Raw genomic sequence first — 27,276 nt, forward strand, 5'->3', positions numbered from 1 at the left:
ATAGGTATATTTTAAATACATTTTAAATACAAAAAATGTTCTGAAAGTGATTCCAATCATATTGCTCGTCTGTGTCATTATCATTATAGCTGTGGTGTGGATTTCCTTACTCTTATACAATTAGAACGATTAATGCAACTTTATAGTTATTGTTATTCCGAGACATCCTCATATTCATGTTAATTTTCAATTCAACTTTTATAATTTGCAATTAAAATATCTACTTTCTAAATTACATTATAAAAAAAACATATGTCTTTGTAACACATATGCACTTTACTTTGTAATACAATATTGTCTTGCAGAAAACTTATTTATTTATTATTGGGTTACTCATTCATGACACTCGTGTCACAACACTGGTTTACTACATGACATGGTGAACAATGTGGAAAAAGAGATGCGACATTCCTTGGTGTGGAACAGGATACGAGACAGGATAAGATGCACAAAGGAGGGAGGTGGGCTTCCAGGGGTTATCCATGGGGTAGCTACTAGTCCATTAAACATCATTAAAAACCATTTACAGAAGCATGTGATGGCTTATTTACCTGTATAAAATATTTCCGTACATGTGAAGACTGATTTAGTTGTTTATTGACAGTGAGATTCTTCACATCATCCTACTGTTTAAAAGCAGCACTTTGCTTTCCTCTTCTCAGAAAAGCCAATATGAATGAAAATCATGGTAAATCATTACTGCTTGCAAACAATATCACAGACCATGGAACTAGGACACGGTCTTAAAAATAGTAGTGTAATGATGAACAATTACATAATTTGTATAATATTGATATTCTTATAAATGATTCATATTACAGGATACAAATCTGTGTTTGTGTCCAAAAATAGGTAAAATTAACAAATTATTAGTATTATTGTTATTTTTGTCTATGACACACAGTGTGAAAAAAAAATACTCTGGGAGCCAAATGTAAAGCCGAAGGGGATTCTCGGTGGACATTTGAATATTAGAAGTGTTGTGTCAAAGACGGAACAGTTGGAGCATCTACTAATGGACTCAAATCTGGATTTTTTGTGTTTGTCAGAGACTTGGCTAAAACCCTCTACTCCGCAAACTGTATTTCATGTACCTGGCTACAATGTTTTTTAGATGTGACCGGAAACAGGGAAAGGGTGGTGGTAATGATACATGTGAAAGAACATTGAAAAGCTCACTGACTCGTTGGAATGTGTGGGAGTAACAATCAGACTCTCAGCCGAAATGTCTTTTATGGTCATTGTGCTGTATAGATAGACCACCTACAGCAAACAACATTTTCTTTAACCCTCTCACTGAGATAATGAAAAAATGTGACAATAAGGAAACCATTTTGATAGGGGATTTTAATATAAATTGGTTGGAAATGATAAAAAATCCGACACGCATAATAAAATCGTCCCAAACACTAATAGACTTAATTTTTACTAATCAAGCAGAACGAATTACCAAAACCTATAATTTGATAACAGGCTTGTCCGACCATAACCTTACTTTAATGGTTAGGAAATTATCAAAAATTAGATATAAAAAATGTAATGCAATTGTCCTTAATTCAGTGGCCTGAATTAAAGTATCCCAAAAAAGATTTGGAACTGTTTCATAATGAAATACAAACAATTAAATGGAATCAATTAACATCTGGTAAAAATTGTCTGTCAGCATGTAATGATTTTTTAAAAACATTACATGAACTCTTATCCAAATACTCTAAACAATCCCATTTAAAGAATAAAACCAAAAAATTCCTGCCTTGCATAAATGAGTCCATATGGAATCTAATGAAGTCAAGAAATGCAGCACTTAAAAAGTCCTTGAAAGCAGGCCACATGACTGATTTACTTTTATATAAGGAGCTTAGAAATAAAGTTACAATGTTGTTAAGAAGGACTAAACAACATTTTGTTAAAGCAAACTTTTATATGAATTTAATTGAACAAGCAAAAGGTAATACAAAAAAACTTTGGCAAGCCATTGATAAAGTCACTAGACGAAAACACGTTAAATGCCAGAAAATGGAAATTAAAAGAAACGAAAATCTTGAAAATGATCCACAAATAGTTGCAAATTATTTAAATAATTATTTTATAGAATCAGTTAAGGAACTTTGCAAATATTCCAACTGCACCAATTATCAAACATCTGATCCAATTTTTGAGAATAATCCAAGTTTAATGAAGTTCGAAACGACCAATCAGGGCCGGCCCAAGCCCTTATGGGGCCCTAAGCAGAATTTTATTTGGGGGCCCCTCAGTGCTACCAATACGATTGGCTATTGTCAATTCTTAAAAATTCGCACACCCAGTATCAATGTTAGTATTTGTAGCTGTGTTGCTTACATCATGTCTGCCTTTCATGTTTTTACCCTTACATAGTTTTTAATTATGACAATAGCAAACCCACAAGAGTGGTCAGATGTTAATATTCAAAGCCTAACAGTACTACAGTTCAGACTGGGATATGTACTTTTTTGTCCTTTTCTTTTTTTAAAGTAGCCTAGTCTCTTATGCTGAATATACTCACTTTCCCCCAGGATTCTTTGATGAATAGAAGGTTCAAAAGGACAGCATTTCTCTTAAATAGAAATCTTTCAAAGAATCCTAAAAATATTGTAATATAAAAACTAAAATCATAAATGTGTCTTGAGCATCAAATCCTCATATGAAATTAAGATAAAACGGAGGTATTACTTATTGGTCCAAAAAACTGCCCACAAAACCTCTCACAATACAACTTTAACTTGGAAGGATGTCCTGTCACTTTATCCACTACAGTAAAAGACCTGGGTGTTATATTAGACCGCAACTTGTCTTTCGAAAATCATATTTCATATGTTACAAGAATGGCATTTTTCCACCTTAGAAACATTGCTAAGCTACGTAACATGCTATCTATTTCTGATGCAGAAAAGTTAGTTCATGCATTCATGACCTCGAGACTAGATTACTGTAATGCTTTATTAGCTGGTTGTCCTGCAATCAATAAACAAGCTACAGTTAGTCCAAAACGCAGCTGCTAGAGTTCTTACTGGGTCAAGAAAATTTGATCATATAATACCAATTTTATCATCTCTACACTGGTTACCTATTAAGTTCCGTATCAATTACAAAGTATTGCTACTGACCTATAAAGCCCTAAATGGTTTAGCTCCAGTGTATTTAACGGATCTTCTATCGCCCTACTATCCATCGCGCTCTTTAAGATCACTAAACTCGAGGCTTCTGGTCATTCCTAGGATATCTAAGTCCACTAAAGGAGGGAGGGCATTTTCACATTTAGCTCCTAAACTCTGGAATAGTCTTCCTGATATTGTTTGAGGTTCAGACTCGCTGTCCCAGTTTAAAACTAGATTAAAGACGCATCTCTTTAGCCAAGCATTCACATTATAATTACCTTTTATACTACAGTTAAATCGGATCAAAAGCATTAATATTCTGAACAGCAGCTATGCTAATTATTTCCCATCTGCTTTTCTGTTGTTATCTCGGGACACTAGTCCCGAGGTAAATAGTTCGTCAGCTCCAGTTTGTATCCAGCCTCTCATGGACTTCAGATGCCCCAACACCTGTGATGAGACGACTCGACGCCTGTGAAGAGACGACTCAACGCCAGCGTTGTTATGGCCTAAATTAATGCATGATTGATTAACTTTTTCTAACATTTTTCTTTAACATTCTCTTTCTAACATTTTTCAATGTACATTTATGAAATGCACTTTCTGTAAAGCTGCTTTGAAACAACGTGTATTGTGAAAAGCGCTATACAAATAAATTTGAATTGAATTGAATTGAATATGAGAATGATTTGTGAAGGATCATGTGACACTGAAGACTGGAGTAATGATGATAAATTCAGCTTTGATCACAGGAATACATTACACTTTACTATATATTCACATAGAAAACCTTTTAATTTTCTAAATAAAACTTCCAAAATGTAGGCTACACAACTTATAATTCCAAGGGGACGATATAGCACTTGCAGAAAAAACATTTACTGAGAAACTGGAAGATGCTGTAGCCTAGATACTCCTAGATGCAGAACGTCAGGCTAGATATTCGCACTAGGGGTGTAACGATACACTCGTGTCACGATTCGATATGTATCTCGATACTGAACTCATGATACGATATGTAGCCAATAGCAACAATAGCGCACCTCCACCCCTGAGGCAATTTGTACAGCTCTGCTCAGAACAGACTACCAGGACATCTAGGTCCACAAGCCGAAATGACTGCAGATTACCTAAAATAAGCTCCGCCTTTGCACAGACAGCCTTCTCATTCAAAGCTGTTAAAGAATGGAACAATATCCCAGATAGTCTGAGATGATCCGCTGACCTGAGGGAATTCTCTCTAAAATGTTAGAAAGGTATTATTAGAAAATCAACTATGTCAGCACTGATTATGTTAATGGTTAGTAAGGTTTTACTGTAGCAATTTTAAAAGGTTGATTTTAGACAGTATGTACAGGGTTAGCTTAGGCTGAAGTGTGAATGTAAATGGGGTTGTAAATAGATAGTGAATTATATGTATTGATGTTTAGATGTATATATTTTATTGTTTTATCTGCTCAGGGACTGCGGATAGAAATTAGCTGTAGTTAAATCTGGTGTAAACCATCTTTTCTTGTGTAATGTACTTGTAGATGGTCCCTGTCAAATAAATAATAAACTAAACTAAACTGTTCCATATCCCTCTAGCTTATGTAACACAGGTCCAGGTCACATTTCACTCTGAAAAAAAAAAAAAAAAAAAAAAAGAAGATAGGAAACTATATCTGCTAAAATCAAATTATGTATATTAAGATACATTATGTTCCCCCATATATTAGGTATCTATCCTAGCCTTTTTGGTTTGACAAGCAATAATTAATTGAGGAAAAAAAAAAAGTCCGTTGGCCACATTCTGATCATGTGGGACCGATGTACACATTAAAATCAAGTAAATTTAAATAAAAAAAATGTCAGTGTATAGGTGTCACAATCACCAGTGAGAGTGCCCCTGATTACCACCTGAGGGCACTCTTCCCCGGACTGTCACTCCATCAAGGACTACATCTCCCATAATCCTTTGCCCGGACTCATCAGCACTCACTGATTGCATCCACCTGCAATCCATTACCTTGTTAGCTCACACTATATAAGCCTGGTCATGTCTGTCATTCATTGCAAAGTCTTGTTTGTTGTATACTGCATTTTTGAGCGGTTTCCCTGGTTTCATGTCTGTGGTTTTGGATTTCTTGCCTGTTTCGTGGATTACCCGTTTGCCTGTCTCTCCTGTCTTGTTTGCCTGATTGGACTGATTACCTGTTATGACCTCTTGCCTGTTTGTTGACTACGAGTGTGGATTACCCTTTAATAAAGTGGCGTTTGGATCCTCAACCTATTAAGTCTCGGAGCAGTATGTTATAATAGGTATGCACCAAGGTTATTATAGTTTTGCATTTTTAATTTAGTAAATTATTTTAATATAATTTTCAAATTTCCTATACATTTCTGTTTAGTTTTAGTTTTTATTTTGTGAAAACACTTTTCTATTTAGTTTTTATATATTTAGTTTCAGTTTTAGTTGTAGTAAATATAGTTTAGCAGAGTTAACAGAACACTTCCAGTTAAAGACATTTCATTTCAGCGAAGTTTAATGTTTGCACAGTTTACAGTTAACTCTTGTGCAAAATATAATTGCAAAGTAAAATTGTTGTTTGAGATTAAACAAAGAACCAAACAAATGCAACTTAAAAGTATAAAAGTAAAAATTATTAATTCATACTAATTCATATTAAAGATTAAGGGCCCTATTTTAACGATCTGAAACGCAAGTTTCAAAGCGCGAAGCGCAAGTAACTTTGTGGGCGGGTCTCGGCGCTGTTGCTATTTTCCCGGCGGGATAAATGGCTCTTGCGCCCGGCGCAAATCTAAAATGGGTTGGTCTGAAGTAGCTTCATTATTCATAGGTGTGGTTTGGGCGTAACGTGAATAAACCAATCCGAGCGTCATCCAACATTCCCTTTAAAAGCAGGTGCGCAAGTTCCATTATGGATTGCTATTATTATGGCGTATTTACCAGGCGCACGCCAGGAGCGGTTCACAGCCGAGGAGACTGATGTTCTTGTAAGAGCAGTGAAAGACAGAGAAGTGAAGTTGTAATGTTGTACATTATGGTAAAGGTGATTTCACAGTCTTTTTTTTTTTCAGTCTTTCAGTTTTTTCAGTTTTTCAGTCGATTTTTTTTCCTGGTTCTTGACGGACAAACCAATTTGTCAGATGTCCTTATATAGGCTATATATATGTCTTGCCACTATTGGGCAAACAGGTCTTATCCTTATTACAATTAGCCTGAATCATTTGTAAGCTAGATTTATGCCTATTTTTTCACATCTTCGTGGCACACCACAATGATTTCCGTCATGTCATGTGTTAATATTTTTTTAGTGTAACAATTTATGATTTGCAAAAATAACTGTTGCATCTGTGTAGGTTACATGAGCAAAGTGTATGCGCGTTGTGCACGCTATACATTATGGTCAAGCATGCGCCCTTAAAATAGCATAATGAACAACGCGCAACGCGCCACTGACTTTAGACTAGGTTTTTTCTGGTCAGTGGCGCAATTGTTTAATGGAACAGCAAAATAGCACCAGGGATTGTTTGCGCCGGAACACGCCTCCTTTTTTGCGCTGAACCGCCCAGGTAGCGCAAGTTCATTCACTAGTTTAGCGACGTGCTTCTGTGGGGGGAAAAGCGCGCTTTGCGCGGGTGCAAAATAGGAATGACACATGCGTCGGTCTACAAAGTCAATTGCGCTGGGTGCAAGATAGGGCCCTAAATCTTTACATCCTTATGATTATTCTGATTATTCTTTTATGGTTATTTCTATGATTAATCCTTTCAAACATATTATTCTTTTATTGATCCATTTATGCTTTTTGTCTAGTATCTTTTAATATCATAAACTCATAGTTATACTCATATTCATGTGATCTATTCAGACCAGACATTTAGGTCACTTCTACTCTGAAAATGTAGCTCTGTACTTTGCTACTTTTTTGTTGTTGTTGTTGTTGTCAGGTTTTTTTTTTTTTTTTCATTTTCTGCTCAGTGTGGTATCTTGTCTATGTGTGGAATCTTGTTTATTAAGTTTCACATGCAATGGCTATCTTACCTGGTATTAAGGTACAGCTGTTTTTGCATAAGGTCTAGACGTTGGCTATTTCTGCTTCTTAGGTGGCGAGACCACAATGCTTAGCTATGTTTGCATAATTAATACCAAGAGACCAAAGCTGATTCTTAGAAGATATTTCCTTATACCTTGAACCTTTGTATAAATGCTCTTACATCTCTGGCATACTTTTGTGTGTGTGTGTACTACTTGGTATTCCTATTGTGCAGAAATGTCGCTGCATGGATAATAATTTAAATGTTTTGTAAAAGAAAAGACAATTACACCACTTTTCAGCCTGTCACCATCATGCTCTGCTTTTCAGTTGTTTTTATATGTAAACATGCACTTGATGGACTGTTGCAACAGCATCTTGCACATGAACAGCATTCAGAAAACACAGCACTCAAGTTAAACTTGCATCTCTTTTTCAGATGGTCAGATTTTTAGATACTCAACAGCTCAGATTTTCCGGCACAGGATGAGAGATTATTCATTATGAAAACAATAAAACAATTTTTTTTTTCAAATTTATTTTCAAATTCCAATTTTATTTCAGTTTACGAAAATGTTTTTGAGAAATAGTTTTAGTCTTCGTTTTTTGGGGGATAAAAAGTGCTTGCTGTTTTACTGCCTCTAGTGTTAATTTATGTTGGAAACTGCATGCGTATTGGTATGTATTTTGCAAAAATGTTGCCACAGGTACATTTTCCAATGAGACTAAGTTGCAGCTAACCTTGGTATTGTACTTTCATCAGTAAATAAATAAATAAATAAATAAATAAATAAATAAATAAATAAATAAATAAATAAATAAATAAATAAATAAATAAATAAATAAATAAATAAATAAATAAATAAATAAATAAATAAATAAATAAATAAATAAATAAATAAATAAATAAATAAATAAATTGTTAGGTGCAATGTACTTGCGTTCATGTTGGATTGCAAAAAATATGGTTACACTTTATTTGGTAACAATTTATTTTACAGTGTCCTTGTTACATATGTTACATGTACTTACCATGGTAATAACAGCAAATTATGCATAATTACATGCAACTAACCCTCAAACAAACCCTAATCCGATACTCTAACCTTATAGTAAGTACATGTATTAAATTATTATTACTCAGTACTTCAATATATAACTACACTGTAACAAATACACCTTACAATAAAGTGTAACCCCATGTGCTTACTATAGGGTTAGAGTAGGATTAGGGTTTGGTTGAGGGTTAGTTGCACGTAATTATGCATAAGTTACTGTTTTTACTATGGTAAGTACATGTAACATATGTAACAAGGACACTGTAAAATAAAGTGTTACCCAAACACTTCTGCTGCTATTGAGGTCGGATACGGGTAAGGAACAGGGACAGGTTTGTTGGTATGGCTCACTATAAAGTCCAAAATATACTTTGTACATTTTGATGTGAACACAGGCGGCCGATCTCTTTCTAGAAGTTATAACCCATATACAGTACACATCTTTATAATCTTTTAGGCCAGAGTTGTACAAATGCAGGTTCTGTCTAACCTCCTCTTATATATATAGCAATTGACCATATGCACGGTTACTTCCTGGTTTTCAATAAGCCAGCTCAGGCATTTCTGGTGAACTGTTAGATGTCGCTATACATCGACACACAATCATTAATGATTGACTTTTTAATGTTGTGTTTATATTTTAATGCAGTTATAACACATACATAATTTGCTTAAAGAGCACCTATCATGGAATTTTGAAATTTACCTTTCATGTAGTGTGTAACATAGATCTAAGTGAACAAAAACATCCTGCAGAGTTTTGAAATATGACAGTGCACCGTATATATAGTTATTTTCTTTCAAAAGTAAGAGTCGACTCTGAGTCATTTTTAAGTATCGTTAGAAGACCGAAGCTTTTTCTCTGACTAGATGACGTCAACTTGTCAAGTTATTTGAATACGATACGCCCACTTATTGTGCTCCAAGACGCCAGTGAAAACTAGAAAACATCATGGCGACGAGACGCTGTGTTCTGAAGTGCGACTCAAAAGCAAACTTTTTTCATCTGCCCAAGGATGAGCATTGGAAGACTAAGTGGGTTGAAGACAAACCATACATTGTCGCGATTGTGTGTTTATTTAATCGTCAAATGTCTCTATTTGCATGTTTCGCGATCTCAGGAAGCTTTTATTATGGACTTCTATTATGGCACATGGTATCTTCTTCGTCTATCTGTACCATATATGGACTACATGTGCACAGAGCGCCCTCAGGCTGCCAGTATGAACTGAAAACAACACATAAGAGACTCAATCGCTCATGATTAGGCTACATCTGCACATTTTGAGGAAGTATTGAATAAAAAATACTCCTCTGTTTAGAAATTTGACACAGACATATGAGAATCTATCAATATGTCTCCTCATCTGCACACTTTTGAACTAAAAGCCCTGAGGGATGTTGATTTGTTGCGAGTCTTCGTGAGGAGAATAGAGGAGTTTTTTATGAATGAGAGCATCTGAGGCTCATATTACAATCAAACGGTTCCGACGCGTTTTTCATATTCATAACTCCTGACACATATTAACAAATTACTGTCACTATAAGACTTTGATGGGCGTTCCGTTTCCGAAAATATCTGCACAGACTATACCAATCACAACTGACTGGGTCATCGGACCAATCACCGCATATTAGCGTCACGTAAAGGCGGGGTTTTGAAAAGTGAATCACTAAAGGAATCATTTGAGAATCGCTGTCAAAACAGGTAAAAATAAATGCATATTATAAGAAAACTAAAGTCTTTTTTTGTCATTGCATGCATGCAAAACTGTTGTTGGGGACTTCTAAAACAATATTTGGAACATTTTAAATGCCATGATAGGTGCTCTTTAAACTAGTTTTATTGATTGCAATAATGACGAAGCTAATGGGAACATTGGAATAAGAAACACAGTGTCTGTAATTGGACACACACACATGCAACATTTTTCCAGCACTTCAATGCTATTTTTAATGTGATGGCCAAAAACATTATTTGTTCACCCTTCTGAGATTGTCCCCAGTTATAAAACCGAATGTTTCACGATGTAGGGAATACAGCATTTGATAGAAAACCTTTTATTTAAAAATAAAAAAAGACATTAATTACCACTAAAACCAATAGATGGCGAGAGAGGAGAATTTATTGGCTCATAGCAATTTTCCACACCTTTTGCTTTTGAATAACTATTAAGCTTTATAAAATCCTAGGTTTTAAAAAATAAATTTTGTCAAGGTGAAGTATGAATTACTCGCAAAGTCTCATGAAAAACAATAACTTTTATTGTGAATGAATTACACTGAAAACAGCACCACGCTCTCCCTCCATTTATAATCACTGAAGCAATTTTGTTAATTCAATTAAATCAATTAAATCTTTAAGTGAGAATAATGATGGTCGAATTGAATTTTACTGAGGAGGAAGACAGAGGGACGCATCTTTTTATGTTTGAATAACTAAATTAATGCTAGGCCTGACTATTTAAGTGACTGTATTACACTATTGATGCTGTTAAAGCTACCTCAGGACATTGAAGATACCGACACATGAACAAGTGACATTTAACAGGAAGTTTTCCAGCTGGCTTATATTATTGCGGAAGTTCTTAAGAACGTTCCGTGGATATGGTCAACTGAACATAAGAATAAGTATCTTTATTTGTACGTTTTCTGAGAGGAGTAACGTTACCTTCCTTTGTCCATGAAAAATGCAGTTTTTCACCGCCCGCTTCTCAACCACTGGCTTCACATCACCTCAGCACAAATTTGGTATAATTTTAAAGCGCAGCATTTCAACTTTCTAAATATTCATAGCGTATTCTCGATGGCATGAGTCTGAACCAATGAAATGTGACTTTCAAACTCATGCTGATGTAAACAAAACGATCTTACTCACGCTGACTGACATATCTTGGCCAGCACGCAATCCAGATATACACAGAATTATAGTATTTCAAAATATCTGTCTTGGTGGGTATTCACACAAACAATATCTGTTGTGTCTTATGTGAACATTTGGTTGACTGTTGAGGAAAAACATCTGATGCGTAACATTATGTTAGATCTGTGAAGTACAGGACATCTTAATATATAGGCTACCTGTTTCATTAAAGGATTAGTTCACTTCAAAATGAAAATGTACTGATATTTTACTCACCCCCATCTCATCCAAGATCTTCATGTCTTTCTTTCTTCAGTCGAAAAGAAGTTAAGTTTTTTGAGAAAAACACTCCAGTATTTTTCTCCCCATCAAAGCGCTTCAGAGGCTCTGCGCGATCCCAGACGTGGAATAGGGTCTTATCTAGTGAAACAATCGGCCATTAAACTGTTTTTTTTTTTTTAAATGAATATACATTTTAACCTAAATTGCTCATACATCCATACCATACATCGTTTAGCGACTCATTTTGCCAGCAAAGGTCACGTATAGACTTGGTCGGCATTACTGGGAATGCCCACAAAAACTTAATATCCGTTTATGCCGTTGGGGAAAACAAGCTATTCGAATGAACACACGTAGACCTTGTTAGGCACTTGATCTTTAGTTTTTGTAATGATTACAATTGATTTTTGCTTGGTGCAATGCCGAAAAGTTGATATGTGACATTTTGCACCTCTAATAAGTAAAAAAAAAAAACAGATCTGAAGTTTTATACTGCCGAATAGGAGCCGTTCGTCAATTCCAAAAGCCTGTGCATTACAATTAAAAATTTGCACTGCATGATGCTGGTATTATTGTAAAGATGAAAAGAGATTTCATTAACTGCAATGGCAAACGTTTGTTAAACAAAAACCCCAATATAGTCATACTTGTCACGGGACTCGAACTGCTTCAACTTTGTTTAAGGGTCTTCACTATGAGCTATCAAATTAGCGACAGAATGCGTGAGGTTATTGATGTACAAAACATTCAAAAGTCTTCTTTATTTCATTACGGAAAGGGCTGAGCTCATGTTTGTGCTTCAAGCTCACACATATAGTCACATTACATGGACGACACTTGAATTACATTATCTCGTCAAAATGCTCGCTGCTCCGCCAAATATTACACAACATAATAGCCTCCTTCATAAATCACCCAGTCTTTTGATGAAGATGGTTGCTATAAAAAAAGCAATATACAAAACTTTACTATTGTCAGTAATTTGAAATATAATATTGTGACACTAACATGTCAACTCCAAATTTGCTTTGTAAAATGTACATTCTGAACTAATTCATTTGTGCATGGCTGTAAGAAAAATAAATAAATAAATAAACAGATAAAGCTACATGCATGCAAGACAACAGAACGTCTCTGTTACCTATGTAACCTTAGTTCCCTAAATAGGGAACGAGACGCTGCGTCACCGCTGTGGGAACGCCTCTGTGTGATTGCGTCCTGAAGCACATGTGTAACCAGTCCAATAGCAAGATGGAACGTCATAGGCGGGTGACGTCATAGACCTGGAAAATATAAGGAGCCCGTGAACACAAACAGAAACTAGCTTCTGAAAAGCCTGAAGTAAGCGCTCACCGGCATGAACTCACGCTGCGTCACCGCTGTGGGAATGACAATACCCACGCCCCCATACGAGCCAGATGCCTGTCCGTCATTCTGGCTATGGAACAAGCACCCTAGCTCCAGGACCTCGTAGAAGCTTGTAGAACCTCACAAAGGTGTGCGGCGAGGACCACTCCATCGCATCACAGACTTCTTGCAGGGATGCCCATGATAACAATGTTTTAGAAGCAGCCATACTCCTAGTAGAGTGGGCCCGTACAGCCAAAGGAGAAGGTTGACCGGCAACCTCATAAGCAAGTGTGATGGCCTCGACCACCCACTTGCTCATTCTCTGCTTGGATGCCGGGCCCCCTCTCGAGGGTGGCCCAAAACACACGAACAGTTGTTCAGTTTTCCTCCACAGGGCAGCTCTGTGGACATAAGCATCTAACGCCCGAATCGAGCAGAGCAGATTAAGTGTTTCCTGATCTGATGTCAGAAAGGGAGGAGGACAAAATGCCTGCAGTATCACAGGTCCCACAACATTAGTAGGGACCTTGTGAATAAGGAAATAAGAAAGCCTTAACAATGCCGGGCGCAAATTCCAAGCACGAGGGTGCCACAGACAAAGCTTGAATGTCTCCAATTCTTCTAAGAGACAAGATGGCGAGCAAAAATAATGCTTTTAAGGTGAGAAACTTCTCAGGGACCTCTTCAATTGACTCAAACGAGGCCAAAGACAAGCCCTGTAAAACAATAGCCAACTCAAAGCACTTAACTTAGAAGGAGGGAATCACCTCACCCACCACCAATGTGCAGCATTCACCTGGTTGATGCGACGGCAGCCATATTGCGCCAGAACGCTCACCACACACCAGCTGATTGGTGGAGAGGAGACAGAGTGATGAAGCCAACTGTATATGGGGATGATTAGGAGGCCATGATGGACAGAGGCCAATGGGCAAATTTGGCCAGGATGCCGGGGTTACACCCCTACTCTTTATCGAAGGACATCCTGAGATTTTTAATGACCACAGAGAGTCAGGACCTCGGTTTAACGTCTCATCCGAAGGACGGTGCTTGTTACAGTGTAGTGTCCCCATCACTATACTGGGGTGTTAGGACCCTCACAGATTGTGGAGGGAGCTAACCCTGTGGAAAACCTCTCCTGTAGGAAATCCAGCACTGCACCCACTGGGCAGTTAACTGGGTCCCACTGGTGGTCCCCACACCATGAAGTGAAAAGTTTCCACTTCAAGGCATAAAGTTTCCTCATGGAGGGCGCTCTAGACTGTAGAATGGTCTCCACAACCTCAGTTGAGAGACCTGAACTCATGGGCTGGGCCCCATCAGAGGCCATGCCCACAGTTTCCACAGCTCTGGGTGAGGGTGCAGGATTGCTCCCCTCGCCTGAGAGAGTAGAGAGAGTTGGCAAAAGAAAGCTTTTCTTGGAGTTTAGTCTCAGCCCTGTTTTCCTCATGTGTGCGAGAACAACATCTCAATGTTGAACCGCCATCTGAGCTGACTGCGCTAGGATCAGTCAGTCGTCGATGTAGTTGAGAATTCTGATCCCCTGCATGCGCATGGGAACCAGAGCTGCGTCTGCACATTTTGTGAAGGTGCGGGGTGACAATCCTAGACCGAACAGAAGAACCCGATATTGGTACGCTTTTCCCCCGAAAGCGAACCTCAGGAACTTCCTGTGCTGTGGAAGGATGGATACATGGAAGTATGCATCCTTTAGATCTATCGTGACAAACCAGTCCTCGGACCTGATCTGTGACACGATCTGTTTGAGTGAAAGCATCTTGAACTTGAGCTTCGCTACGGCACGATTGAGAACACGCAGATCTAAAATGGTCCGCACCCCCCCTTCCTGTGTTGCCACGATGAAGTACTGGCTGTAAAACCCTGACTCCCTGCTGGCTAGAGGAACCCTTTCTATAGCCTCTTTTCGCAGAAGAGTCTGTACTTCTTGAGACATAACCAGAGCCTGCTTGGGGCCCACCACTGTGGGCAGAACCCCGTTGAAACTGGGAGGACGACACCTGAATTGAATGGTGTACCCCCTTTTTATAATATGCAGGACCCAACGTGAAATATTTGAAGATTTTCCCACTCCACCAAAAAATCTACTAAGGGTACCAGCCTCTCAAGGCTGGCCTCTGATGTACTCTGCACAGCGGGCACAGCGCCCTGAAGCGGCGAACCGGTAGGGAACAACTGGCCCGACTGCGCTGTGGCCCTCCTCAGAGGTCGATTTGCGAGGGCTCTCCACGATCCGGCATTGTGGCGGGGTTAGCGGATTGACCCTGTGAGGTGTAAACCGTCTGCCTTCGGAGGGGAGGTACTGGTACTCGGTTTCTGCTGCTCCCGCCCAGCAACAGCTGGAATCTGGGGTTTAGGGGGAAGGAACTGCTGGAGCGCCGCTGCCTGTTTCTTAGATTCCAGGAATCTGTCTGTGACGGTGGTTACAGCGGCGCATATAACAGAAAACTTTTATGTCACAGGTCGGAGCGGACCACCACCACCGTGAGTCTCGCTCCTCCCTCAGTTTCCACCCCGAGGAGGTCCCAAAAACACCCCAACGACCAAACAGACAAGAGCAGTTAGGTTAAAACAATATTTATTTATTTAAAAGGGTGTGGGGAGGGGGAAAGGGATACTTTAAAAAGAAAGGCCTAGCTCTCTGGGACTGGAGAACTTTAACTCAGAGCCGCTTCTGACTCTCTCACGGGAATGTGCAGGTAGGTCTTCCCGACTTCCTCCTCTTCTCCACACGTGAAGAGTATACAGAGCAGTACACTGGGCTCTCAGCTTTGGGCATACAGGTGAGTATACAGGAGGGTACACTGGACTCTTGGCTTTGGGCGTAAAGGTGAGTATACAGGGCGGTACACTGGGCTCTTGGCTTTGGGTGTACAGGTGAGTATACAGGGCGGTACTCTGGGCTCTCAGCTTTGGGTGTACAGGTGAGTATACAGGAAGGTACACTGGGCTCTTGGCTTTGGCGTACAAGTGAGTATACAGGGCGGTACACTGGGCTCTTAGCTTTAGGCGTACCGGTGAGTATACAGGAAGGTACACTGGACTCTTGGCTTTGGGCATACAGGTGAGTATACCGGGCGGTACACTGGGCTCTTAACTTTGGGCGTACAGGTGAGTATACAGGAAGGTACACTGGACTCTTGGCTTTGGGCGTACAGGTGAGTATACAGGGCGGTACACTGGGCTCTTAGCTTTAGGCGTACCAGTGAGTATACAGGAAGGTGCACTGGACTCTTGGCTTTGGGCGTACAGGTGAGTATACCGGGCGGTACACTGGGCTCTTAACTTTGGGCGTACCGGTGAGTATACAGGAAGGTACACTGGACTCTTGGCTTTGGGCATACAGGTGAGTATACAGGAAGGTACACTGGACTCTTGGCTTTGGGCGTACAGGTGAGTATACCGGGCGGTACACTGGGCTCTTAACTTTGGGCGTACCGGTGAGTATACAGGAAGGTACACTGGACTCTTGGCTTTGGGCGTACAGGTGAGTATACAGGAAAGTACACTGGACTCTTGGCTTTGGGCGTACAGGTGAGTATACAAGGCGGTACACTGGGCTCTTAGCTTTGGGTGTACAGGTGAGTATACAGGGCGGTACACTGGGCTCTTAGCTTTGGGTGTACAAGTGAGTATACAGGGCGGTACACTGGGCTCTTAGCTTTGGGCATACAGGTGAGTATACAGGAAGATACACTAGGCTCTTAGCTTTGGGTGTACAAGTGAGTATACAGGTGAGTATGCTACGCTTGTAGCTGGAATGGATGCAACTCACAGACCCGTGGATAGGCGGACGTCAGGCCTTAGCGCGTCAAGGCTTAGGTGGCTGGGGAGGGCGTATTTGCACACAGCGGACTTCTAGCCTTCCTCACTAGGACAGACTTCTAAGGAACACGTTGACGTTGACTTCCCACACGTAGTAGAACAGTCCCACGACGACACAGAGCCCTTGGCTTAATCCTGCGGACTGGCGGCAGATAAACACACAGAGTTCCTTTAACAGTATACTACTTCAATGAACATTTAGGGAGAGATACAACACCTCTTTGCTTCTGACAAGCAGGGCAGATGTAAGTACAGGTCGAGGCTGCTACACGCTGGGCCTAGCACGCCCACAGATGGTATTACCAAGGTGGGTAGATCGAGGTAGAGTGCCACACCATGTGATGTGCTGCTCGAGTGGGCCAATCGCTTCCTTCTCCCCTCTTCCAACAGCGGGACAAGAGATCTAGACAAGGGCGGACACCTGAAAGCACTCAACAGACGTTTAAGCATACACAGAGACAGCACATAAGCTCCTTCTACGCAGCAGCCAATTCCAACTTCCCCTCCTTCGATACTCCACACAATATTCACAGCAAGCTCTTACTTCATACAGTTGCCACGCCACCACCAGGTGGGGGAAGGGGTTAATGAGTCACAGTCGGGTGTGTGTATATATATATATATATATATATATATAACAGTCGCCCACCGTCACCAATTCACTTCCTCTAATGTAGGGCTTTCTCTTCAGTCTGGTGTGTGATCGCTGACAATATTGGCACAGCACAACACTACAATTCTTCAGGTCTACACACATCAAAAAGACTCACCCACTGCACGCCACACACTCACGGTGAATTAGGGTCAGGATCACCACATTGGGCTGGGAAATAGGTCCTGGATAGTGGAAAGGGTCGGTGCGGAGGATGACCATATGGAAACGTCAAAACCACGACCTTTCAGCACACTCTTTCCTCTTCTCAACACGTTTCCGGTGACTTCTCAGTGTAAACAATCTCTTCAAGGTAATAATACACATCAACACAATCACTTCAAAAGGAATATTTCAACCGACTTAACTCCGTGTTTTCTTCAGCCCAGTACTCTGTTTTGACTTCGCCCAGTCTGTAATATCCGCATCAATACGTCCCTCCAACACACTGATCGCCCCGTCTCACCCACAGCGTTTGCAGGAATAAACCTCTCCCTTGCTGTTCTCCGGATGCCTTATTTATACACCTCCTCTTCTCTGAATTGCCCAATCACCAATCGCCATGTTCGTTCGCACACCTGTTCTTAATAAGCCCAAATTTTGGTTGCCTGGAGTTACCGGAACTGGCTGCGTGTTTCATGGACAACGGTCCAGGCGGAACTATTTCCGCCATTTTATGTTCCGCTACATTAAGTCACTCCGTGACATTTATCTTTCTCTTTAATATCTATGAGGTTCAGCAACAAATGTCTCTCCGTGGCCACTAGGGCTGCCATAGAACGGCCCACACATCTGGCCGTCTCCTTAGTAGCACGGAGAGCTAAATCAGCTGAAGACCAGAACTCGCGAACAACGTCCGCTCCAATCTCCTCACTTTCCCCCAGATCCTTCAGCAGATCAGCCTGGTATGCTTGCACTATAGCCATTGTGTGCAAGCATGCCGCAGCCTGACCCGCTGCCGAGTACGCTTTGTTGCTCTTAACGGCTTGGTGGGCAATGTCGGGGCTTTAATGGACGATGCCGAATTGAGAGAAATGGCTCGCAAACATCTCCTCCACCCTCGGCATCGGACCATAACCATGCTTTTTCAGACCCATAATATCACTGTATGTAGACGTTTGCGGACTGAAAATTCTGGATGATATCGGATGCTTCCACGACCTCGACACCTCGGTGTGGAGGTCGGGAAAGAACGGTAAGCCACGACGTGGAGGCTGAGCAGAGTGCGCAGGAAGAAACCTTTCATCTAATCTGATTTTTATAGATGGAAGTTCATGAGATTCTTGTGGCCAGTCTAAACTGAGCCTGGCCACCGCTCTGCTCAACACCTCCACGAGCTCCTCACTAGCAGGGGAATGGAGTGGCGAATCCCTGATTCCACCTGCCTCGACACTAACAACATCTAACTTCTCGGAGCTAGGTTGTTGTATCAATGCCTCCATCGGGGCGGAAGAAACCACAGCGCGGGCTTCCAAACCCTGAATAGAGGTACTAGATCTGACATGTAAGGGCAGAGATAAGGCAGAGCCCGTCTCTAACCCCGCTGTCAGATCCATTTGCGAACCCCACGACTGTGATCGTCGCTCTGCCTCGGCAGCAGTGGGACCGGAGCCGCGGGGAACGCGAGCCGAGGCGCCCTCCTCAAAGAGCGCCCGGCGGGAGCGCAGCGTTCTCAATGACAAACGCTCACAATGCTCATAGGCAGCCCCCTCGAGAACCACCTGTGTATGCTGCACTCCCATGCAAACAACACACATTTGATGTGTATCCACACCTGTGATGAAGCGTGGGCAGGGATGAACACATCTAGCGAACAAAGAGGTTTGTGGTTGTTCGCTCGCCATTTAACTTAAATGTGTCTGCTTTGTCAGTATTATAGTAATGTTTTTTGTGTGTGAGGTGAAAATTCCTTGTTATACAGAGGGACAAAACACCAGAACTGATGGACAATGATAACACAGAGCGCTCTGAAGGCTCAGAAGCTAGATTCTGTTTTTGTTCACGGGCTCCTTATAGTTTCCGGGTCTATGACGTCACCCGCCTATGACGTTCCATCTTGCTATTGGACTGGTTACACACGTGCTTCAGGACGCAATCACGCAGAGGCGTTCCCACAGCAGTGACGCAGCACGAGTTCCCTTGAAAGGGAACACTGATGGATGTCTAAACTTAATCTAAACCTAAATTGATTGACATTAATGGCAAACAGCTCATCATATAACTGGATTTTAGGCTTTTGACAAATGTTAAACGTGGCACTGTGGTAAATTAACGTTTGACATTTGACATTTGCGTATATTATATTTATATTATAGCCCAAACAAACATATACAATAAACAAACGCCCCTTGCATTGCACACGGAAAGCATATTCAGAAAAATATCCATATAGCACAAGCAAAGTTTTATGATAATTTTAAAACGTTAAATGTAATGTAATACATATTTTAAATCCATTCAATTCAGGAACACTAAATAAACGTCTTCATCGAAAGACTGGTTGATTTTTGAAGTAGGCATGTATGCCAATTTGGGGAAACAGCATGTATTGACAAGAAAATTACACCTCTGGCCAAGGGTTTACGAAGGCATAAACTGTGCTTTTGTTTTGTTATCTAGTCTCTTAGTTTGTAGTTGTATTTCCTGTTCCTTTTCCTGTTTCCCCTTTGTGGTATCCTGATTGTTCTCAGGTGTCTTGTTAGCCCTTATATTTACAGCCCTCTTGTTTCCTTAGCACCTTGTTAAGCTTTGTTTGAGTTTTAGCATTGTCATTGAGTTTAGTATCATGGTTCAGGTTCATAGTTCAAGTGTCTAAGTTTGGTTCTGTTTATTTTGTGTCTGTCACTATCTGTAAAATAAACTACACTTGGGTTCAGTTTTGTTTCACAGTCCGTGGATTATATGACAGTTGCTTACATTTTAAAACACAGAAGGCTTGCTCAAAATATTTTGACTTTATAAGCCTGTATTTATAATGCATAATAAGGGTATTCCTAATGCATTATAATACATTCATACATTCATGTTGTATCATCTGAGGAATAATCATAACAACAGTTCCAATTCATTATAATACTTATTTGTGGTTATAACTTTAAAGAGCACAATGCATTATAACACCAAGCCTGCATTTATAATGCATCATATGGTATTCTTAATGAATTATAATGCATGCATGATGCCATAACCTCATACACAACATACACAACATATAGAGCATGAATTGAAGATGTAAAAAATGTATATATGGCACCACTGTGGCAACAGGACTTTTGAAAGGGCACTTCATTGTAATTGAATGTGAATACTGGCATGTCAGGAACCAGCCCTCACACATTCTTGGCCTCCTTATACATGCTATACTTATGTAACTTACATGTGTGTGAGTTAACCAGACTTAACTCACAATGTGGTTAACCAGACTGTAAAAGAACATATTTTTGTGCACCCCAAAATGTATATAACTGTTTATATTATGTATTTAAATGTATCGTTGCTTGTCAGAACAAGAACAAAATGAACAAATAAGCTGGACATAAATAAAAAATAACACTTTAGATTAGGGTCCAATATACATAATTATTCATATGATGATACAGCACATTATAAGGTTGTTTATAAGGCATTATGCATGCATTAAAATGATTTAAGAATACCCTTATAATTTCAGGCTTCATCTGGGATTATAATGCATTGTCCTCTTAAAAATTATTACCACAAATTGGTATAATGTATTGTAACTGTTGTTATGATTATTTATTAGAGGATACAACAGAGTTTGTTTATAAGGCATTATTAGATTAGATTAGATTAGATTCAACTTTATTGTCATTACACAAGTACAAGTACAAGGCAACGAAATGCAGTTTAGGTCTAACCAGAAGTGCAATAGCAGCAAGTGCAGGATATACAATGGATGCGTAAGTGCAGGACATGGATATGTACTGAATATGTATAAATATGTATAAATAGAGAGACGTTATTACTATAAACAGAACTGAATTTACAGGTGAATATGTACAGTGAATAAATATACAGATGGCTATTACTATAAACAGAATTTACAGGTGAATATGTACTATGAATACAATATACAGATGGCTATTACTATAAACAGAATTTTACAGATAGAGGTATACAATAATATGTTAGGCTAATATGAGGAATAGCAGTGGATTAGGGTAGTGCAATAAATTATGGACAGAGCTATCCGGATTATGGATGTATTATAACGCTTTAAGAATACCCTTATTATGCATTATAAATACGGTAACACTTTACAATAAGGTTCATTAGTTAACATTAGTTAACTACATTAGTTAACATGAACTAATAATGAACTGCACTTTTAAAGCATGTATCTTGTTAATGTTAATTTCAACATTTACTAATACTTTATCTTGTTAACATTAATGCACTGTGAACTAACATGAACAAACTATGATCAGCTGTATTTTTATTAGCTAACATTAACAAAGATTAACAAATACAGTAACAAATGTACTGGTAGTTCATGCTAGTTAATACATTAACTAATGTTAACTAATGAAACCTTATTGTATTGTACTAATATTTAAGCTTTTTGATACTGGACTTTCATTAGTAATTTGAAGAAAAACATGAAATCTTATATTTCAGATTAAACATGCTGAAGTTTAATTACAAAAAACAATATCATAGTGTACACATAATACAATACAACGTGGAAGAAAAGTTCACAAAAACAAAATGTGAATCTAAATTTTGAAAGCTTATATGTGACATTTTTGAAAATTGTAAAAACTTTATAATTTTCCTGAGGTACATAGTTTCACTAAATAAGAGTAAAAACAATGATACAAAACTCTAATCAGTCAATACAAAATGCCACCTGTCCTTTTGAACAACTACATAAATGCTTTTTCATTTGCAACTCCTCACTGCCATATAGTACATTTTAAATGAATGCTATTTCACTGTAGGAAAGACAATATATATTTACAGATATTTTGTGGTCTCAAAGAATATCATACACTAAATATGCAGAGTATTGTATCACTTTGATGACATCTCTACAGCAGGGACATCATCAGTTCCATTGACCTCATAGTCTGTGGCGGGGCCAGAGACCAGCACTCTCACGCGGTCAGGGAAGTCATCCAGCTTAGGGTAGAGCAGGAAGTCATAGACCAGCGCAGCGGCCACACCTCCACACATAGGGCCTACCCAGTAGACCTGAAAACAGTATAGAAATCATTGCAAACATTGCCTAGGAACAATATAAAAAAATTATATATTTGTGTTTAATGGAGGGACCTCTTATGGTACCATATGATATCATATAAACAACATTTGAGGGTGCTTGCCAGTGCTAAGATGCTAAGCTTTTCTGAGTTGTTGTTAATGCAAGAGTTTGGTATTCAGGAATGTTCAGGGATGTCAAAAATCTAATTCACCCCCAGTCTTTATGATTTTCTGGTCCTCAAATATGACTCAAGTCATACTCAAATGTAAGTATGCAGTATGTAATCATATTTTCTTAATAGCAAATCTCTTCTCTACAAATTTTGAGGTCCGTACCACACGTACTTAAAAGGTTAGTTCACCCAAAAATGAAAGTTCTGTCTTCATTTACTCACCCTCATATCATTCCAAACCTATAAGACTTTCGTTATTCTTCGGAACCCAAATTAAGATATTTTAATTAAATCTGAGAGATTTCTGTCCCTCCATTGGCAGTCTAAGCAACTAGCACTTTGCTTCAAAAAGTTCATAAAGAGATCTTAAAACTAATCCATATGAATTGAGAGGTTTAGGCTAAATATTCTGAAGAGACACAATTGATTTATATGATGATCAATGTTTATATGTGAATAAATCCAATCTGTTCCTTATATAAAGAGTCTCTTCAGAAAATTTGGACTAAACCACTCAATTCATATAAATTAGTTTTACGATCTCTTTATGAAGCGTCAAAGTGTCAGTAGCTGTCTATGGAGGGACAGAAATTTCATCAAAAAGATCTTCATATGTGTTCTGAAGGTGAACGAAAGTCTTATGGGTTTGGAACAACTTGACGGTGAGTAAATGATGATAGAATGATCATTTTTGGGTGAACTATCCCTTTAAGGTAAGCGGTTTGTTCATTTCACTAACCCTAGTAAGCACGTACACATCTGATAAATATCTTAAAATACATTTCTATTCAATATTATATGGCAAAAAAGACAACTCTCTACATCTGAGGTAAAATACATCTACTGGATGGAAACATGCACATTAAATAGTCGTCATGTGCTATCTGCGACCCTAAGTACACTAAGAAACCTTTAGCAAACAATCCTCAAACATGTGAGTTAACTAAGTTAACTTTAGATTATTCTTGACGAGGCATTCATCTAAAACAATATCATTGTTACTCATTAACTATAAAAGTTCAACATTAGCTGATTCTGTCTTTTGATAAGATCCTGGAAGGTTTACAATTAAGATCTGCATTCTATAGATATGTTCAGATAGCATGTATTCATAATATTGTGAAAACAGAAAAGTCATTTTACCCAGTGGTTGGTAAAATCTTTTAGAATTACTGCCGGGCCAAAGGATCGAGCTGGATTGATTCCACAACCTGTGAAACTGATCTACACAAAGAAAAACAAAAGAGGATGGTGACAATGTTGGGGGTCATGGGTGATTGAGCAGGAGAAATAAGCTGCCCAAAATGTTTGAATTGATTAGGCAACTTTCTTTTTATATTTCCTAAAGCAGAAACTGATTTACATAGCTAAGCATTGCTCTATTTCTGCCATGTTGCTTCATATATTCATATGGTAACCCTGGCAGTATTTACAACAGTAACAGGAATGCTCATGCAAAGAAGAAATAGCAGTAGATGTCTGAATGCTGATTACTCACGGCTGTCAAATGGCCCAGGCAAACGCTGAGGCCGATGGCCAGAGGGGCGGAGCCTGACACGTCTCGCCTTCTTTTGTCTGTGGTTGCTAAGACACATAACACTAGCTGGAAGGTAGCGAGGAGTTCAATACCAACACCTTGACCTGCAGAAATATCGCTGTGGATCTTTTAGAAAAAAAAAAGTATACATAACATTTAGTTTTGAATAGTAATACTAATATTAAATTAGTAAATTTATGTAGTAAAACGTCAGTATTTCTAATCATTTATTTGAATGCATGGTCAATCACAATTATATTAAAAACACTTAAGGCAGAAGAAACACTCATTTTATCATTATACACTTAGGTATAAGCAAGAGATAATTAAGTAAGAAGTAGTTTTTAGGTCAGAGGACAGCTCTCTAATGTCATTCATCAATAACAGCATGACATGGCAGCCAGCAGCTTTAGCAAAGCAAATAAGTGCATTACGCCTTCTTGAAATGTTATGAAAGCATAATCACTGGAAAGAAGGCTGCCTCTGAACACGCATGATAAGTTTATCATCAGCCCTTGCCTGCCCACACGCCCATTCATAGTGACTGAATCTGACGTACTGGCTTTCTCTCAGTACTTTGTTTACAACATTTTTATATATATACACTCTCAGAAAAAAAGGTACAAAAATTGTCCCTGGGATGGTAGCTTTTCAAAAGGTACACCTTTGTGCCAAAAGACTGCATATAAGGACTTCAGTTGTACATATTAGAACCTTTTTAAAGGGTACCATCGCAGTAGTGACAGCTTTTGTAACTTTTTTCTGAGAGTGTACTGTAATTTAAACAAGAGTAACATTCTTTCAGTATACTGAAAAAAGGGACGAAAGTGTGTTATTTGAACCTTAAAATGACTTCGGTTGGTTTAAGCCATTATATTTAGAATGAGTTGGTTATGATATTGACTTGACTAAAAATAGTAAAAAACGAATTAAGATTTGATATATCTTTAACAGTGCAGCCAAATTCTAAATGTGTCCTTCTTTCCTTGTAACTATTTATTAATTCATAAAATTAGAACAAATTTAATAAATCAACCATTTAGACTTCTTGGCTTACTCCAGAAAAGACTGTTCACAGTTGTAAGTAAACTGAATTGGAAATAAGAGGCTCAGAACAGGTGACTTAGCAGAGATAACAAGAAGAAGCTCACTCACCGTATTCAGCCCAAGGGCTTCCCCTTTCGTGACGCCATACACAATGCCACTTGCCAGCGCTGCACCAAACATCTGGGCCACGATATACATCACAGCCTTCAGCAAGCTGATCTGACAGCTGGCCAGCAAGCCCAGCGTTACAGCTGGATTCAGATGAGCTCCACTGATGTGACCAAGGCTTTGGGCAAGGGTGGCAATGGACAACCCAAATGCAAGTGCCACCTTGACCTCCTGATCTGGATTTTTATTGTTGGTGTTTCCAACTGCAGCTGTAATGCTCAGGAAGATGAAGAGGGTCATACCGACCAGCTCTGCCAAAACAGCCCTCCAGAACGCCTTGCTCTTCAGTTCCTTCATGGCTGGCAACTCTGGGCACTCTCGGCTGTGTGAGTGAGAGGATTTCTGTGGGCACTAAGTAAGTTTCTCTGCCAAAAGAGAGTATTTATAGAGCAGGACCTGCTAATGAGACAGGAGGCGGGTTTAAGCTTCGGGAGAAGAAAGAGTGAGTGAGAGAGAAGAAAAAAAGCAAGCGAAAATAATGAGACATCTTTCGTTTTCTTCCCCCTTCCTAATTCTCATTTTATTAAAACTTCACGTATCTCAGAGAAGTGCATGATCTGACCTTCTTTAAACACCAATTTCCATTTGTTTCGAGCACTTTACGAGCAGCTAAACTTTTATTCTGTTCCAACTGACACTATCAGTTAACAGTTTGGAAAACTTTGTTACTTTATTTATTTATTTTACATAGAATATTAGTTATATCATCAAAGCTATGTTTGGAAATTATGTAATGACAAAATATGTTAAATTCTTTTAAACTAAAATGTGCATTTTGCCGTGATTACAGGACTGCATACTGAATTTTTAAGACCATGAGAAACAAAATAATTTAAATATTTAAATTTATTTGCTTTTTTTTCCTTTATGGGGACCAAAAATGTCCCCACAAATACAAAGATTTCAGATATTGCCATCTTTGTCCCCATAACATAGGGTTTACTAGGACCACACACACACAGAGAGAGAGAGAGAGAGAGAGAGAGAGAGAGAGAGAGAGAGAGAGAGAGAGAGAGAGAGAGAGAGAGAGAGAGAGAGAGAGAGAGAGAGAGAGAGAGAGAGAGAGAGAGAGAGAGAGGTTTGTTTTGCCATCTAAGTGAAGACATTCCATAGGCGTAATGGGTTTTATACATATGTCCCCCTACACTACCCCTACCCATCACAGGAAACATTTCTGTATTTTCACATTTTTAATAAAACATTGTTTAGTATGTTTTTAAAGCTATTTTAAATATGAGGACATATAAAATGTCCTCATATTTCATGTTTACGTCGTAATACCAATGTAATACCTGTGTCATTATACAAATTTGTGTCCTCATAAATCGAAGCTCCCTCTTTAACTTAGACAATACAGAAATGTAACAGCAGCTTTTACCTCTCTCTATATACAGTATAGACCAAATTATTATTTGGACTCTTAAGCCACAGATTCAAGACCTTTTCGCTGAACTAACTGAGCTGTGTTGTGTGATTACAGTTAGACTGTTTTTGGGCAAAACACAAACTAAACCAATGACACAAAAAAGTAAAAATCCATGCTCAATCTTCCACATATTGTATTACAGCTACTGCATTCAGCACATGGTTCTTATTGCCAAAATAAAGTCTTTAGAGATCATCTGCTATCAGTGATTTGATGATTTATCTGTATTTATCTAAATGAACTTGTGGTCAAATAGATAAGGCACACACATGCACACGTGTGTTTACATTGTTTTGGGTTTCCTGCTGGCCAAATCATTATGCTTATTAGGCTACTATCTGTAAATTAAGATGCACCATATACAGTTATTTTCCTTGTTCTTTAAAATCATCATTAACAGCATTTTAAATGTATAAAAGAAATTAGGTAACGCTTTAGATTCCAGCCTGGAAAGTACTGCATAAGTAAAACAAATTTACAGCATAACTTTCGGTAATT

At 38.9% G+C, this 27,276-nt stretch overlaps 1 protein-coding gene across 1 annotated transcript; it reads right to left on the bottom strand.

Moving 5' to 3' along the window:
* Nucleotides 1-20,931: 20,931 nt before the first annotated feature.
* aqp1a.1 (aquaporin 1a (Colton blood group), tandem duplicate 1) lies at nt 20,932-25,703 on the bottom strand. Its single transcript, XM_079820561.1, has 4 exons — nt 25,293-25,703; nt 24,099-24,263; nt 23,744-23,824; nt 20,932-22,418 (listed from the first exon to the last, which is right to left on the bottom strand). The coding sequence occupies exons 1-4, from the start codon at nt 25,647-25,649 to the stop codon at nt 22,239-22,241; spliced, it is 783 nt and encodes a 260-aa protein (XP_079676687.1). The 5' UTR covers nt 25,650-25,703; the 3' UTR covers nt 20,932-22,238.
* Between the last annotated feature and the right edge of the window lie 1,573 nt (nt 25,704-27,276).

This window comes from Gobio gobio (genome assembly GCF_949357685.1).
Source record: "Gobio gobio genome assembly, chromosome: 6".
Lineage (NCBI taxonomy): Eukaryota > Metazoa > Chordata > Actinopteri > Cypriniformes > Gobionidae > Gobio > Gobio gobio.